The 15,859-nt window shown below is 45.4% G+C and overlaps 2 protein-coding genes across 2 annotated transcripts; both read right to left on the reverse strand.

Annotated features, from left to right (window-relative positions):
- Nucleotides 1-6,445: 6,445 nt before the first annotated feature.
- Nucleotides 6,446-6,995, reverse strand: LOC119368930. Its single transcript, XM_037634037.1, has one exon. It carries the CDS (start codon nt 6,885-6,887, stop codon nt 6,636-6,638), a length of 252 nt encoding a protein of 83 aa, XP_037489934.1. The 5' UTR covers nt 6,888-6,995; the 3' UTR covers nt 6,446-6,635.
- Nucleotides 6,996-7,579: 584 nt separating this feature from the next.
- LOC119361515 (pentatricopeptide repeat-containing protein At5g04810, chloroplastic-like) lies at nt 7,580-15,857 on the reverse strand (the record flags this gene model as incomplete). The annotated part of the gene is made up of 12 exons (XM_037626687.1): nt 7,580-7,970; nt 9,737-9,963; nt 10,219-10,789; nt 11,035-11,164; nt 11,475-11,770; nt 11,846-12,274; nt 12,844-12,903; nt 13,080-13,233; nt 13,399-13,485; nt 13,706-13,846; nt 14,358-14,485; nt 15,303-15,857. Coding segments are annotated over 10 exons (2,475 nt in total), but the record flags the coding sequence as incomplete, so codon positions are not given.
- Between the last annotated feature and the right edge of the window lie 2 nt (nt 15,858-15,859).

A 15,859-nucleotide genomic window follows, 5' to 3' on the forward strand; every position in this document is an offset into this window, starting at 1 on the left:
ATATGTGCTAGTTATGCACCTAAACAGAAGGCAAACGCTGCTTTTAAACCAGCTGAAAATGACAGAACGTCATCCGCCTCCCTCTGCTGACACGTGTCATCTGGACCCCATGCACTGCTTCCTCTCTTTCCACCTTATCTCATCCTCGCTCGCTCTTTTGTATCCAGAACCAGAATCCCCATCCCATTCACTTACGCAGCAACAGCAAGCCGCCACCAGCCACCGGCCACCGGCCCGTCGTCATCGGCGGCAGCCACCGCTGTAGGATGCAGGCACCAGCAGCTACTGCAATCGCTCCACTCGCTTCTTCTTTTTTCCTGACGCAAGCACAGCAGCACTGCGACCCCATGAATCTCGTCGTCGACGGTCGACCAGGGATGCTGCAACGCGAATCTCGCCACGGCAGCGGAGCTGCAATGCAACAAGAAGTGTGTGCACGTGGATGTCGCCGGCGGCCTGCCATGCAACATGCGTGGTGCTGCCTTCTCGCAGACCTAGCTGGCCGGGGGAGCTGCAGTGCAACATGTGTGCGCTGCCCGTCGGCGGGTGAAGTTGTGATGCAACGGGCGTGCTGCTGCGCGCGGGGCGACGGAGCTGCAGTGCGACGGGGGCGACGCAGCGACCAGGGGATCTCATGCCTCGTTGTAAGCCGATGTTGTCGCCGGCAGTGCTACGATGCAGCAATCATCGGCGTTTCGGTGCTGCTGGCAGCGATGGGCAGAGCGCGCCGATGCTGCAACCTAGCACTCGCCGACGATGGAAGTTGGGATGGGCGTGGTGCTGTGCTGCGCGCCGGCGCAGCGGGGCTGCAGTGCAACGGGGCAACGTTGTGACCAGCGGATCATCGGAGTATGCGACGCAACACTCGCCGGCGATGGACCGATGGCTACGTGGGACACGGGAGCGGCAGCTACGCGGGGCCGGTGGTGACGGGCACTGTTGCCTTGCTACGGCCAGAGAAGATCGAAGTGGGAGTCGAGCTGGTGCGATGTTGTGTGTGTTGACCAATCCAACGTTTTTGCGAGGTAGGGATCTGACGGATCTAACCAAATATGGCTATTCCTAACCGGTTAGGCGCGCAACGCCTATCGCTGCCGTCGTTGTGCCTTATGGATGCGAGCTAGCATCAGATCCCGCGACGAAGGATCTAACGGCTTAGCACCCGACTGATTTCTCAGGAAATTAGTCGGGCGATTTGCATCTGCCGCCAAAACAGAACCTATGGGTTCATATATAATTGTAGTGCTATTTGTGTTAACGTGAGTATGCCATCTATATTTATTTAGAGGACACACTGGATCTCATTGCTGATAAATGACTTGTGCTTGATCATTCGGAGCTCCATTGGCCCACCGCCGCCGCGCACGACCTCCACGCCGGTGATCACCGCCGCGATCCGCGTCTCCTGGTGCCCGACGTCGAAGATTCTGGTGATGCAGAACCTGCCGCCTCCCAGGTACACTAGACTGGCCTTGACCTGCAGCCAGCCCTCCGGCGGCTCGAGGTCTTGCCACTCGTGCAGCAGTCTCGGCCGAGCGCGGCGGACCCCGTCAAGGTCAAGCGCGCACACGCGGTGGTGACCGTTGCCGCAGGCGAGGCCGAGGCCGAACCAGAGGTTGTGGAGCTGGGGGACGTGCTCGGCGCGGCCGTGGAACGGCAGCGTCCAGCGGCCGGCCTTGGCCCACTCGCCACTGGCCGTGTCGAAGCAGTAGGTGCCGACGGCGGCGGCGGCGGCCCCGGAGATGCAGACGGTGGAGCCGCCGTCGAGCAGCGTGTAGGACCGGATGTCCGCGCACTCGTAGTTGGCATCGTTGACGAAGGGCGGCTGCGGGAGGCGCTGCCACTGCCACCGCCAGCACTTCTCGCCGTAGCCAAGTCCCGGCACCTCGCCGTACGCGTAGGTGAGTGCCTCGAAGTTGCACGGGCTGCGGCTCGCGGGGAACCTGTCGAGCACGTAGAGGGCGCGGGCGCGCCCGGGGTCGGCGGCGCCGGCGAGGGCGACGGAGAAGGAGACGGGGCTGGGGCCTTTGGGCCAGTTGAGGGAGGGCACCGGCTCGACGGAGCGGATCCCGGCGTCGCAGAGGATGCTGCTGCCCGCCCGGTCGGTGCAGACCATCCTGCTCTCCGTGGCGCCGCCGCCACCGCCACCGATGGCGCCGTAGAAGGGCAGGAAGTCGAGCCGCGTGTCCTTGGAGCGGTACGCCTGGAGCTTGATCTTGGGCGCGGGGAGCCGCGGCGAGGTCTCCAGCCAAGGCGCCTGTCGAGCCGCCGCCGCTTGTGCTTCCGATGTGGATGGGTAGAAGAGGTGCTCATCGGGCTTGATGCGGCGCACCGAGTACAAGTTGCCGCCGCCGCCGAGATTCTTCGTCACCACGTTCACGAACCGCCGTGCCATCGTTCCCTTGTTCAACGCTGCGGCGGCTGGCATGTTGGTCAAGGGGAGGCGATCGAGTTATTAACAAGCCTAAATCCCTTGTTTCTTCTCCATCTTTTCGGCCTATTTTTTTCAAAAAACAAATCCGATCTATTCATCAAACATCATGATAATACAAAGAACGCAAAAAATAAAATATATCCATGTTCATAAACCACATAACGACAACCCTCACCAGAGCAGGACAATTCTTATTTCAGCAAACAACCAAAAAGTCAGTCGTGCTAAAGCCGTAAGGACCAACACACCAGAACATTAACCGTCGTTGTTGAAAACAATAGTAGATCAGAAGGATCCAACCTGTAGAAACACAAACGTATCTTTCTGTTTTTGTGGCTTTCCTTATGATTTTCATTGTATTTATCTTCTTTCTTCTTCCGTGTCTTTATACACATTCTTTTTGGTTTTTTATGTCGGTGTTTAACAATTTTCTATTGGGTTTCGCTTACTGAAATTTTTAGTTTTTCATTTATTTTCCTTTTTTTTTCTTTCTGTTTTTTAATACATGCGTATGTTTTTTTTTCCTGGAAACTGTCAATCTATTCATCTTCAATCATAGTAGACACGCCTACTTATTTCATACACATTGTTCATTTTTGCATGCATCAAGAACATTTTTATGCACATTAAACATTATTCAACGACATCATAACATTTTTTAATATATCTTTTGATGTCTACTTTTTTCATGTTCAACATTTTCAAACACATGATTGAAAATTTCCAAACATGCTTTCGAACGTTTTTTGAATAAAACGTTGAACATTTCTCAAATATATGTGAAAACATTTTTTTAATGGTATGAAACATTTTTTTGAATGGTATGAAACATTTTCTAAAACCATGTGAATATTTTCTACGTTGTATAAATATTTCTTTGAATTGCACAAAACATTTATTTGAATTACGCGAACATTTTTTACATTTTGTAAAATAACACATCCATTTTTTGAAACACATGAATATTTTCAAATTTCACAAAAAACCTAATGCTATCAATATTTTTCTAAGATTACTCTAACAAATTTTTTACACTGTTTCTAGAATTCATAGTTTAATATTTTTTTGTTAAGCTATTTAGTTCTTTAAATATATGAATTTAAAACATTTTTATAATGTGAAAAATATATAAAAACAAACAAGTAAGAAAACAGAGAAGGAAAATGAATTAACCTTCATGATGCTACTTGGGCCGGCCCATTAGTAACAATGCTGAGGCGAGGCGAGCTTGTGTTTCACGGCAGGCGAGACACAACAACTCCCAAACTAGAAGGGGTGATCGGGACCTCGATTGGGTTAAAGTAATGTACGACACGGATCTATAGGAGGCTGGATTTATGGGCAGAGGGACCAAGGAGAGGCTCACAGACGTGGACGGGGATGGATTTTGAAACCAGTCTGTTCAAGCAAGGATGGCGTGGCGGCGGCGGCATCCTCGTGGTGGACCTGTGTCCTCGGGCTCCGTCGTTGCGACGGCGTTTGCTCCAGCGTCGGCGCGGAGCTTGGGAGGTAGTGCAGGAGCGGATGCAGACTGTGGTCTGCATCGACGACATCTGGAAGAGGGGACATGTGCTGGGTTCGTGGTTCGTGGATGGCAGGTATGGTTTCCTTCCGCGACATCTTAGTCGCGGTGGGGTGCCAGATCTGGAGGTCTAATTCGGTCAATGGTAAGGGCTTCACTTTTGGTGAGCCACCTTGGAGGTCCGCAAAGCTGCATATCAGCGATGGAGCCGCGTCGAGCTCGGGTAAGGAGGTGATCCATCATTGTTTTCTTCGGTGGATGTTGTCGTGGTGTCGGAGGCAGGTGATGGGCGTTGGTGTCAAGCTCAGAGATGTTCTGCTATCTTTTCAGTTTTGTCATGTCGGTCCTTGCGTGACTTGTATTTTAATCTTTATGATATGAATGAGACACGTATTACCATGTAAAAAAAAGACGTGGACGGGGACTGTATCAATGGTTCTAACGATTCAAACAAACTGGACCAAATCGGATGGAAGGAAATCAATCATATTTTTTTACAATACTTGAAACATAATATAGTCGATGACACGTGGGACGGAACTGTGTCAACGTACACGCAGTCTTCTTCTCTTTATGTTCACAAGATGACACATTGTGTCATTGGCCCAAAGCCCAACTGGAGCCAAGAAACGAAGCAACTTATGAGCAAGGCAGAAAAAGACAAGTGGGGACTTACGAGTTATTTGAAAGATGTTTTTCATGAATTATCTACAAGTGATTATGTTTGTATGCCGTTTTATATTTTCCCTGTACTTACTAACGACAAACAACAATGATCATTGCCCATGTCTTTCTTTGGCGATACATAAGCCGTCTGGTTGAAAAACCAAATCGATTCTAAGATATTTTTTTTCATACTCCGGCAGGGATGATAGCAAACCCAACCGCACCCGCCACCGCAAAATCAATCCCCTCCCAGAATCACATGAGCAGGGGCTGAAAGCTGGAAGAGATGAGAAAACACGACATCCGGCCAGGCCGCGGGGGTGAAAGGCTAGGAGAAATGGCAAAACACACCATCCGGCCAGTCCGCAATGGTGAAAAGCCAGCTGAGAAGCCAAAACGCGCCATTTGGCTCGCCACACCGGTCAAAGGTGGAATAGCCGGGAAAATACACCATCCGGCCAGCCGCAACGATCAAAATCCAGGCAAACATGGCAAAACACGCACACCCCACTTATTAGAATACAAGCAAATGGAAGCCCGACGTTTGCATTGCGTTTGATCAATGACTATTTGAAGAATGTTTTACTCAAGCTTGTCAATGACTCGCTGCAAAATGAAACAAGCTCGCCATTAGTAAGTTTGCTACATGAAACAATATCTGATGACCCGCTGTTAGTAACAATGCTGAGGCGAGGCTAGCTTGTGGTAACAATATCAAACATCTAGTAACAAATAAGAGTGTTTTTACTCAAACTTATCAATGACCCACTAGCCGTTTGAGGCGAGGCTAGCTACAACAAAGAAGGTAAGCTTACTACATGAAACAATATGATGAATGCATTCAGACACGGTCCATTCATACACAAAGGCATCATTTGCACTTCTGCATGCAGAGGCCGGGGCAAACCCCCTTTTCGGAAAGGAAAAAAGCACTTCAGCGTAGTCACTTCATTGGCGCAAAGACCAATTGCAGCCAAGAAGCAAAGCAACTTACGAACAACAAAGGGACAGAAAACAAATGCAACCGAGGATTTAGGTGAACTATTTGAAGGATGTTTCTCGTCAACTGTGTGGAACTGACCATGTTTGTTTTGCATTTACATTTGCCTTGTGTGTCTACTAACGGCATAAAACGATAACACTTCTGCTTTAGTACACCTCCTGAACACATCAACAGTTGAGACCGGCTTGTACCCCTTTATAATTAAAGGCATGATGGGCATTAAGAAATAATTAAGTCAAGTTTAACCCTATTGAAACCCGCATGACTCATTTAAATTCGTGTGTGTCGTACACTTGATACCGTCGTATCCCTATGAATCTATTACAAAATAAAGTCTAAAATAAACGAGCAAATCTTCGAGATCTTCAAACTCTTTCTTCTTCCATGACACAACCTTATACCTTTTCTTAAGGCAGTCGTAACCATAGTTTATTGCTATGGTTAGATGTTATCATGTATCTCATACGTTTCTCCCGTATACTCTAGAGTTTATTGCTACTGTTAGATATTATCTCATTTAGATGTTATCTTATTAACTATTTTCATGTATCTGCGGATGGTTAATTACATAGATGTTGTAATCATAAATGTGTTGTTTGTTCAAGTAAGAACTAACACATTACGGGTTAGTTCATGCGTGATTCTTTCTTGAGATGGTGTTGACAAGTATAGTACCTCTCTTGTCAACCACGGATCCCGATTCAATTAATTGTACTAACTCGTATTCATTCCATCTGCTAGTACTACTACTACTCGCTGGTGATCCCTCGTTAGAACCGTCACGGATTATCGATCGATCATGCATCCGTCCATCCCTCATCATAATACTAGAATCAAATCAGAGCAGAAATAGTCGTGCAATCCAATCATGCAGACACATGGTGACTGGTCACAAGCCGCATTGCAAACGCTCTGAAAGCTACTTCTACTTAGTAGGACCTGAAATTTCCATGCAGATCATCACGGCTACAGGGGGTAAGAAAGGAGTAGCAAGCAGGCAGGCAGGCAGGCTAGCTCTTGCCGCCCTGCCTGTTGGTGGTGGCGTTGGTGTTGGTGTTGGTGTTGGTGTTGGCGGTGTTGGCGTCGGCGGCGTGGAGGAATTGCAGGAGCACGGTGCTGTTGCAGCGGGGGCACCGGGGCGGCTCCGACGAGAGCATCACGTACATGAGGCACCGCGGGCACCCCGCCACCACCATCGCCTTGGCCTCCTCCTCGTCGGACGACACGCAGGAGCTAGCCGGCGACTGCGCCATGCCGGCCATGGATATCAGCTCCTGCCTGTCTATCACTCTATCTAGGTTAGGCAGGTGGGTGGTGTGCACTGGCGACCACTGGCAGGGAGAAAGGAGAGAGAGAGAGAGATGAGTGTGCTTGTGCTGCGGAAGAATGGCGTGCCACCTTGCTGTATGTATTTATATAGTGCTTCTGCTGTGCGCGCGTCCTGGGGTGGAAGAGCCCAAGAAGAGGGGGTCACTTGAATGCACCAACAGCGAACGGCTTCAATGTTTGCGTCCTCCCCTGTCCCGCTCGACTTTGGTTCAAATACTTGTACTCATCCTCGCTGTTTCTCTTTGCTTCTCCAAACAAGTGGATAAGATGGAAATGCGGGGATGAAACAGAGCACTGAAAACAAACTGAACCAGAGAAACACATGCACCGCTATGTCTTTCCCTTCGCTAAAATTAAGGGTGGTGAAGAACCGAAAATATCCACAAAGATATACAGTTGACACTTCGCAGCGGAGGTGGTCATAAATAGTGTCACTGCAGGAGTAGTTGGCCACATAACAGAATGAGTTACGTAGATAACTACTCCCTCGTAAGAGGGTAGGGCAGCGGTGCCAAAAATGCTCTTATATTATGGGACGGAGGGAGTAAATGGTATTTACTGGCTTGTGCGCTCTCGGAATCACTCAGAATAGATTTAGTTATAGAACAGCTGAGTCGTGCCAAAGTAAGAATCAACTAACGGTTCACCCCCTCTATCTCAACTTCAAATTCATCAGAATTGAAAAACATATAGATATTTTGTCTGTTCAAATATATCACTATATATAGCAGGAAAGCCTTTGTACAGCACTGCCGCCACTATGGCCACCTTCTCGATCCCAGTTACAATCCCACTAGAGATTCCAAAAGCCCATTTCCAAAGGAAATTAAAACAAAAAGGAGATTTCGATTTGTTGCCCACCTGTGGTGCCATTTCCAGTTACTGCCCTGTATGAACAAAGATATTCCCAGGCCCTTCCATCTTACACCCATTAGGATAGGGCAACATCTAACAACTTCACGAAACTAGACACAGCCTCAAGCCTTTGCCACCTTGACTGTCTCGCAGGGCAGAGGCTGCAATGCCGAAAGAAATATTATTCAGAAAAAATGTGCAAAGAGAAAGAAATTCTTCGCAGTATTGATGATGGTCTAAAAATATTCTGTACAGCACTCCTGGCACATCCTTGTCATCCAAAGGACATTAAGTGGCACACTGAATACAAAATACTGCAGCTACATTGAGGTTTCCTAGCAGGAATTTATGGTGCGTGTGAATGCAGATGAATGCAGCTTAAATAACGCGCATAAATGGAGGACAGGAATTTTTGGAGCATGGTTCCACGCGCACCCGTTAGAACAGTAAATTCAAAAGAAAAAAAAACTAGGAAAAAAATAAAAACTGATTTTTTTTTGTAGCATACATAGTCTACCGTATACTCGTGTATGAAGTTTCACGAAGAAATGGCGTCCGTCGTATTCTAGGCAAAAATGACAAAATCCAAGCTATACTAAGAAACACAGTTTGATGAATGGCAAGGCCCTGAGTGCATTTTCTTCAATAAGGATACCACGGGTGTCATTACTTCACGAAACTTGGCACATGAGCAGAATGGTCGATCAAGTTCGATACCCCAAAATTTTAGAATTTTTTTAAAAAAATTCTAGTGTGTGTGTTTTTTTTTTCTGATTTTACTATTCATGTGGCATAAATGGAGCACTGTGTTATCTTGTGGGCAGGACATGAATGGGGGGTGGGGGTGGGATGGAGACCACTCTTGCTTGAATCAATGAAGAAAGATGGACTACTCGTACCAGCCAGGCCAGCTACGAGTTTACAGACACACGCCAATCTCAAGAAACTGGGCTCGTAAGAAGCGTATTAATGCCGGCTTGTGCAGGCATTCAGTTCAGCCCAGCTTGGACTCAGAGGCGTGCATTTCCAAGTGATGCTGAGCCGGGCTGTGCCAAGTTAAGGCTCGTTTCATTGAAGCTGCTGTACTGGAAGATGCCAAATCTTTAATGGGAGAGCAGTCATCATCTAGTAGCACTTGATTGGACTTGTACTTCAAACTCTATTAAGAGGGGAATTCCTCCATTGAATCTGCCCAGAACCACAATAATGTACTCCCTCCGTTCCTAAATGTAAGTCTTTGTAGAGATTTCACTGTAAACTGCACACGGATGTATATAGATGCATTTTAAGTTTAGATTCATTTATTTTGCTCCGTATGTAGTCCATCTAGTGAAATCTCTACAAAGACTTATGTTTAAGAACGGAGGAAGTATACTACTCTAAGACACCGACGAGACAACAATCTATGCTCCTATTTATCTTTCCTTCTTTAATATCTCCTCATGGAGGCAATGAGACGCTTCATTCCGCGACATATTATCAGTATTCAGATTATCTCGCATTTTATGGGCGTATAGTACACCACAGTTGCCCTAAACCAGTTAGGAGTCATGTGCTATGAAATGCTGAGATTACAGAACGGTTGTACACATACTGTACTGCCCTAAACCAGTTAGGAGTCATGTGCTATGAAATGCTTTACTAAATGCCCATCAAAGCAGTGGTATTCACTACTCAGCCATGGGCCTAAAGTCCTACAGAGAAACATAGATATATGAGCTCCTTGCGTCCGATTCCTAACATTTGAATGCTGTGAAGTGAGAACCCAGATTTTCCCATAGCAAATCAAAATCAAGCTAAAAATTGGTTGTGGATGCCTAATACGCTAAAAAAAATTATGCAAATGTCTGGCTTTAACCTCCATTACGAGTATAAACAAGCTGGACTCTAGTAAAGGATAGCATAACAGAAACAAACTTGCCCATACCTCACGAATATTTACCTACGGCAGTCACTGTTCTGTACAGGAACACACATAACTGAGCAAGCTTGGTCTGCTGCTAACTTGCAATGACAGACTGAGCCCTTAGCGCCAGTAGAACTGTTGCTGACTGTCGGCAGCTCTTGAAAAAATACAGCTGAAGACAGACAGCCCATGCTTACTGCACTGTAAGATTCCAAACCCAACTTTTGGGTCGTCCACAAATTGCCGACCTGTAATTCAAGAACAGGGTTTGTTCAACGACACTGTCGTTTCGGACAAAAGAAAATTAGTTTCTCTGGAACACTGCTTTCAGAAACTACAAAACTTAACATGACTAAAGATCGTTGCAAACTTCCTTTTCCTATTACATCAGTCTAGATAAAATTTTGGACAGACAATTAATGATAGAAATGTATACATAATGTTTGTGTATTTATTAGCATCCAGAGAAGGTAGTGGTATATTTCCCACAAGCATACACATACCTTGTTAGGTAAACTCCGGCAGAGCTCACGCAAAGCAGCTCGGGAGTGCATACCATTAAAAGTTGGTTACAGGTTGTCAGTTATCATCAGCTTCTTGATTCTCATCACCATCGCTAAAATCAGAATCACTGGAATAATCTGAATCCCCAGTGCTTACAGAATCAGAAACCTCTCCTAGAACTTCTAATGAATTCCAATCAGGAGGAAATATTCTTTGAAGTGCTTCAGTTAGTGCGCCACCAGTCATCTCAATCTTGTGAAGCCATCTCGACCAGTGAACGGCGGTGCGCATATCAACAGTCAAATCATTCTCAAACATTTCTCTACAAACACTCAAGATTCCTGTGTAGGTGCTTCCTTCCATCACAGTTGCCCTTGAGAGAAGTGAAGTTACCAGGCAATGATAAGCAGCCTCATCAGGCTTCAGCCCCGCCAGTTTCATCTCTTCAAAACATTTCAATGCTCTGTCTGGAAGTGACGCCCTTGCCCAACCTTTAATCAAGGTAGTATATGTCTTGAGATTAGGTTTCAGTCCGACATCTGCCATCTCATCTATCACCGTTTGTGCCCTCTACAACAAATCATTTAATTAAGATAAATCAATGGACAGCGTGCAGAGAAATGTCCAAGAGAAATATGTTTCCATTTGCAAATTTCCAAACTGTAATACGATGCAGCCATGGAGGGTAAAGTTCATTGTGCTAGAAAATGTGTACTCATGATTGTCACAAGGAATTGTACTATCCTTGTCGGGCTATCTCCAGCACCCAGTAGCAATAGGCTATAAATTAAATAAGTAGTGCAAAATTTTCATACCTGCATGTCTCCTGCTTTGCAGCATGCATTTATGTAGGAGGTATATGTATGAATGTTCGGAGGGACTCCATCTTCTTTCATCTGCTTCATTAAGTCTGCTGCCTCCCAAACATCTCCCCTCCGAGCCCACCTAGAGAAAAGATCAGTGATTAGTAGACAAGCAAAAGGAATTGCCTAAAATACTTTGTAAAATATACCATAAATTATTTTGCGGTATGCCCCTGCAGAATACTGTAGAACTAATTCAATAAAGAACAACCATGATAGTTTCTTCATCTCTGAATTAGAACTTGGCTAACTAGTTCTACAAGCTCCACTAGTCATGAAAGGAATACAGGTGTCACTGAGTTACTGAGCCAGCCAACAAATAATAAACCAGCAGAACTGTAGGAGAACAAGGTTAACGGATATTGGTCAAAGAGCTTATCTAGAGTACCTACCCATCAATCAGAATGTTATATACAAATGTATTCCTTGATATCTTCTGAGAGCTCATCTCCCGGGTGACTGCTAAAGCACTCTGCATTCTCCCTGATTTGCAACAGGCCCTTAGCAGCGTCTCGTAAATGTAGACATCAAGTTTTAGACCGCCCTCTTTGATCTTCGTGAAATATTCAAATGCCTTTGCAATATCCCCAGTAGCAGCATAACCTCTCATAATGATTGTGTATGTATGTTCATTTGGCGTAATACCAGCAATATACATCTTGTTAAGCACAGAAACAGCCCTTTCAACCTACAAAGACAAGTAAAGGAAATGACAACAGCGCATGGTTTAAGTTTGAAGAGCTTCAATGTATTTGAAAAATACCTGGTTCTTTCTAATTAACCCATGGATAAGAGCATTGTAAGTCATTACAGTGGGAGCACAACCACTTTGTCGCATCAAATCAAGAATATCCAAAGCCCTTTTCATATCTCCAGCAACTGCAAACCCCTCTATGATTGGCCTAAATGCTCTATTTGATGGTTGCATTCGTTCTTTCTGCATTTTTTCCAGAATGCGAATAGCTCGATCCATATTTCCCATCTTACAAAATGCTTCTATCAGCAAATTGTATATGGCACGATCAGGCTGAAGACCGGACTTTAGCATTTCCTCAAATATGCGGAAAGCATTTGTGAAGTCGTGTAAATGGATAAATCCACTTATCAGCATAGAGTAAGTTTTGTTGTTATGCTTGATTCCATATGACTCCATTTCATTGCTAATAGCTATAGCTTTAGCGACCTTACCAATCTGTACGAAAACACACCAAAAAGTGGCATCAGCGACTGTCATCATAGAGTGCAATGCAACATGCACAAAAATGATGCTCATATATTGTTGGTCTATACTGTAGGGCTAGATATTTTTTTTCTTTTTATACATTTTTTGTTTCATTTACCTAATTGCATGTTGAAACTATGATTTGTGAACATGCTAGAGAGTACTGGATGTATAAGACATTATGAAGCAGATAAGTTCATCAATAACTATCAAGCACGTAATAGCTTTATCAATTTTACGGCCCCAGCCTGGGACAATTCCTCAGATAACATCACTTGCACATTATCTGAACAACAGTTGCACTTCAAATATCTTACATAAGAAATCTTTCTTCCATTAGAGCTGCCAGACACTAGTATAAAGAACAAAGAGCAACAGAAAGCAAAAGAGAAAACCCTAATCAGCTAGTTTTACACATTTAACACAAAGGGAAAAAGATAGTAAAAGGCTTTTTTTGCGGGGAAGTAAAAGGCTATTCCGCAAGGCAGCGACCCACGCAGGCAATGAAAAAATTGGAAAGGTATAAGCTAGAATTTTACCTTGACATACAAATTAATAAGGCATCCATAAGAAATTATTGATGGTGTAAAGCAACATTCCTGCAAAATGAGAAGTAAATAACCAGATCAAAAAGGATGTGACACACAATACTTAATCCACCCCAAACCCAAGAGCTTCAAAATGTATTGTAGGTTCAGGAAGGAGAAAACAATAATGTAAGAATGCCAGCCAGCTCAATTAGCCATGAGATGTCATTTCCCACTATAGACTATACCTTCAGCCTTTCAAACACAATTAGACATTTCTTTTCATCTTGAATGATAGTATATCCATGCATCATACTGTGATATGCATCTATGGGAGCGTCTATCCCATCCTCTTCCATTTCACGGACCAGCTCTTCAGCTCTATCCATATTGCCAGACTGGCTGCAGAAAGTACATATACTTGAGTGCTAGATCGATACTATATGAGCTACAAGCCGATATTACTACATCGCCAAATAGGTAACATATTAGCATCATAATCATTTCCCATATAATAGTTATCTCCATTTGAATTTTGAAGGGCCTGATGAATCTGGTAACACTAACCAGTGGGCATGTATGATGTTGCTATATATGATCCCATTGAGATCCCCTAGGTTGGTCTTAGCCTCTTTGAACAAGTTGTCTGCAGATCTTCCGAAAGAAGAGAAAAGATATTAGCAAGAAGCCATCTTGGGCTGAGAAATAGAGACATGAAAAGTCAAGTGACATGGTACATAAAGAAAATGTCTGAATCTGCCAAATGCAAAAGTATTGTTATAAATATCAGAAGTTCTGAATAAAGGACATAAGGAGCACATAGAGCATGGCTCCAATGATTGAGGGAGGAGAGGGTAGGGGGTTGGTTACTCACTGAGCATCATTGATTTTGCCGAATCCTGAAATAAGGATACTGTAAGTAACAATTGTCAGCTCAATGCCCTCAGCTTTCATTTCTTCAACACATGACAGCGCTCCACGCATATCTCTAGCAACTGCATAAGCGTGAACAAGGCTGCATGAAATGAATAAAATTTAATGCAGGGGAGAAGCCAGCAACGTGAAGCAATCAATCTATAGCAGCACCACAAATGTTGAAGTATAATAGCAATGTGACTACAACACATTATTGAAGGATTTTTATTTTATGTTAAAAGAATTATGACTGGAGCACACCATATATGTAACGCAATTTTTGGAGATGTGACCTTTTGAACTACCTGCCTTTGTATGTCACTATCTGCATCGATAAACTTTTTCAGTTCACATTGGCAAACTGGTAATAAGATGGCAACCTATTCTGTTTATGAGTCGTTCACTACTAATATTTCCTGAGTCACCTTTCATTTTGGTACCATGCAGTAACATGTTCGTGATCAATTTACATGTAATTAATTTCACAATTTGTCTATTTCATAAAGTTGTTTGCATAAGACCTCTGGCTTTTATTTTATCCTACATTAGTCTGCCTATCATGGGAAAGAAAACAACCGAAAAAATGTAAGTAACAGCTAAAATGCACCTACCTTGTGAAGACAAAGGCATTGGGTTCTATTCCTCTTGCTCTCATGTTCTCAAAGGTTGCTCGAGCATGATGCTTATCACCCCGCTTGGCATAATACACAATCATCAGACCAAATTCTCTCCTTGATGGCTGAAACAATCAAAACAGCAAATATAAATGGAGCAAATCAAAAGAATTCAATCACAATGAGACTCAGGCGATTCTATCTTCTGCGCAATAAAAAAAGCAGCGAGCATCAACTAAACCAACATTGTTTTACTTTTTCAGCCCTGCATATCAAGTACTCCCTCCGTCCTAAAATATAAGAACGTTTTTAACACTAGCATAGTGTCAAAAACGTTCTTATATTCTGAGACAGAGGGAGTAAATTGCTGTGCAACTTCCTCTTGGGTGCATAAATATCATTATCCAGATTTTCAAACATGAAAGGATCGATATGAGTTGAAACACAGTTGCTTGCACGCACAAAAATACAGGGTCGCTAACTCTTAATCAATTCATATAATATCTCTTCCTGCACATGGCTACAGCTTACAGAATATGCAGAAAATGCAGAATGACTACAAGAATTGTTCATGTAAATGAAGAACACCTTGTGGAGCAGCTAATTTTTCAACAGTCAACTAGCCAAATACTTGGGAGCTTGAACTTTGATTGAAATTGCAGATGACATCAAAGTAAACAGCATAGGCAAGCTGTGCACCAACTGCATTAGGCTAATGAGATTTACAAAGGTGAATCTCCAGTGTGTGTACTCACAGATCATCTCACACTAAAAGGACAACTAGACCACCATCACATTATGGTGCAATCGGCATTCTAATGGAGCTGTTCGACACCACATATCACGGCATGTTAAGATGGCATATCTGTGCAAGCGCAATTAGCATCACTGGAACTACTCCTAGCACAGAATTAACAAAGCTGCGGTGGTTTGGAAGGCCACCTTGGGGATCCTCTCGAAGGCGGAGACGACGGCCTGCCAGTCCTCGGGCCGCGACTCCACGACCCTGCGGAACTCGCGGCAGGCCTCGTCCCTGCCGTGGTGCCACGGCGACGCCGCCTCCTTCCCTTGGCCGTGGTCCACCCAGCGCGCCCGGTCCTCCGCCCTGGCCCGCCCCTTCCTCCCGTCGTCGAGCCGCACCGTGAGCGACCTGCCCCGGAAGTCCACCCCGTCGACCTCCGCCGCGCGCTCCGCCGCGGCCTCGGCGCCCTGGCCCTCGGCGTCCGCGTCCGCGTAGTAGAGGAAGCAGAAGCCGGCGTTGCGCTCCGGGTCGTCGTGGGCGCGCACCAGCTCCACCTTGTCGAGCGGCCCGAACTGGCGGAAGAAGTCGGCCACCTCCGCCTTCCGAGCCCGCGGCGGCAGGTTCCCGACGAATACCTTCCCCTTCTGCCGGAAACGCTCGTCCGCGCCCTCCTCTTCCTCCGGCTCCGGCTCGGGCTCCGGCTCCACTGGCGGAGGCGGGGGAGGAGGGTGGTGTTGCCGCGTCCGGGGTGGGGGAG

The sequence above is a fragment of the Triticum dicoccoides genome, chromosome 2B (genome assembly GCF_002162155.2).
Source record: "Triticum dicoccoides isolate Atlit2015 ecotype Zavitan chromosome 2B, WEW_v2.0, whole genome shotgun sequence".
NCBI lineage: Eukaryota > Viridiplantae > Streptophyta > Magnoliopsida > Poales > Poaceae > Triticum > Triticum dicoccoides.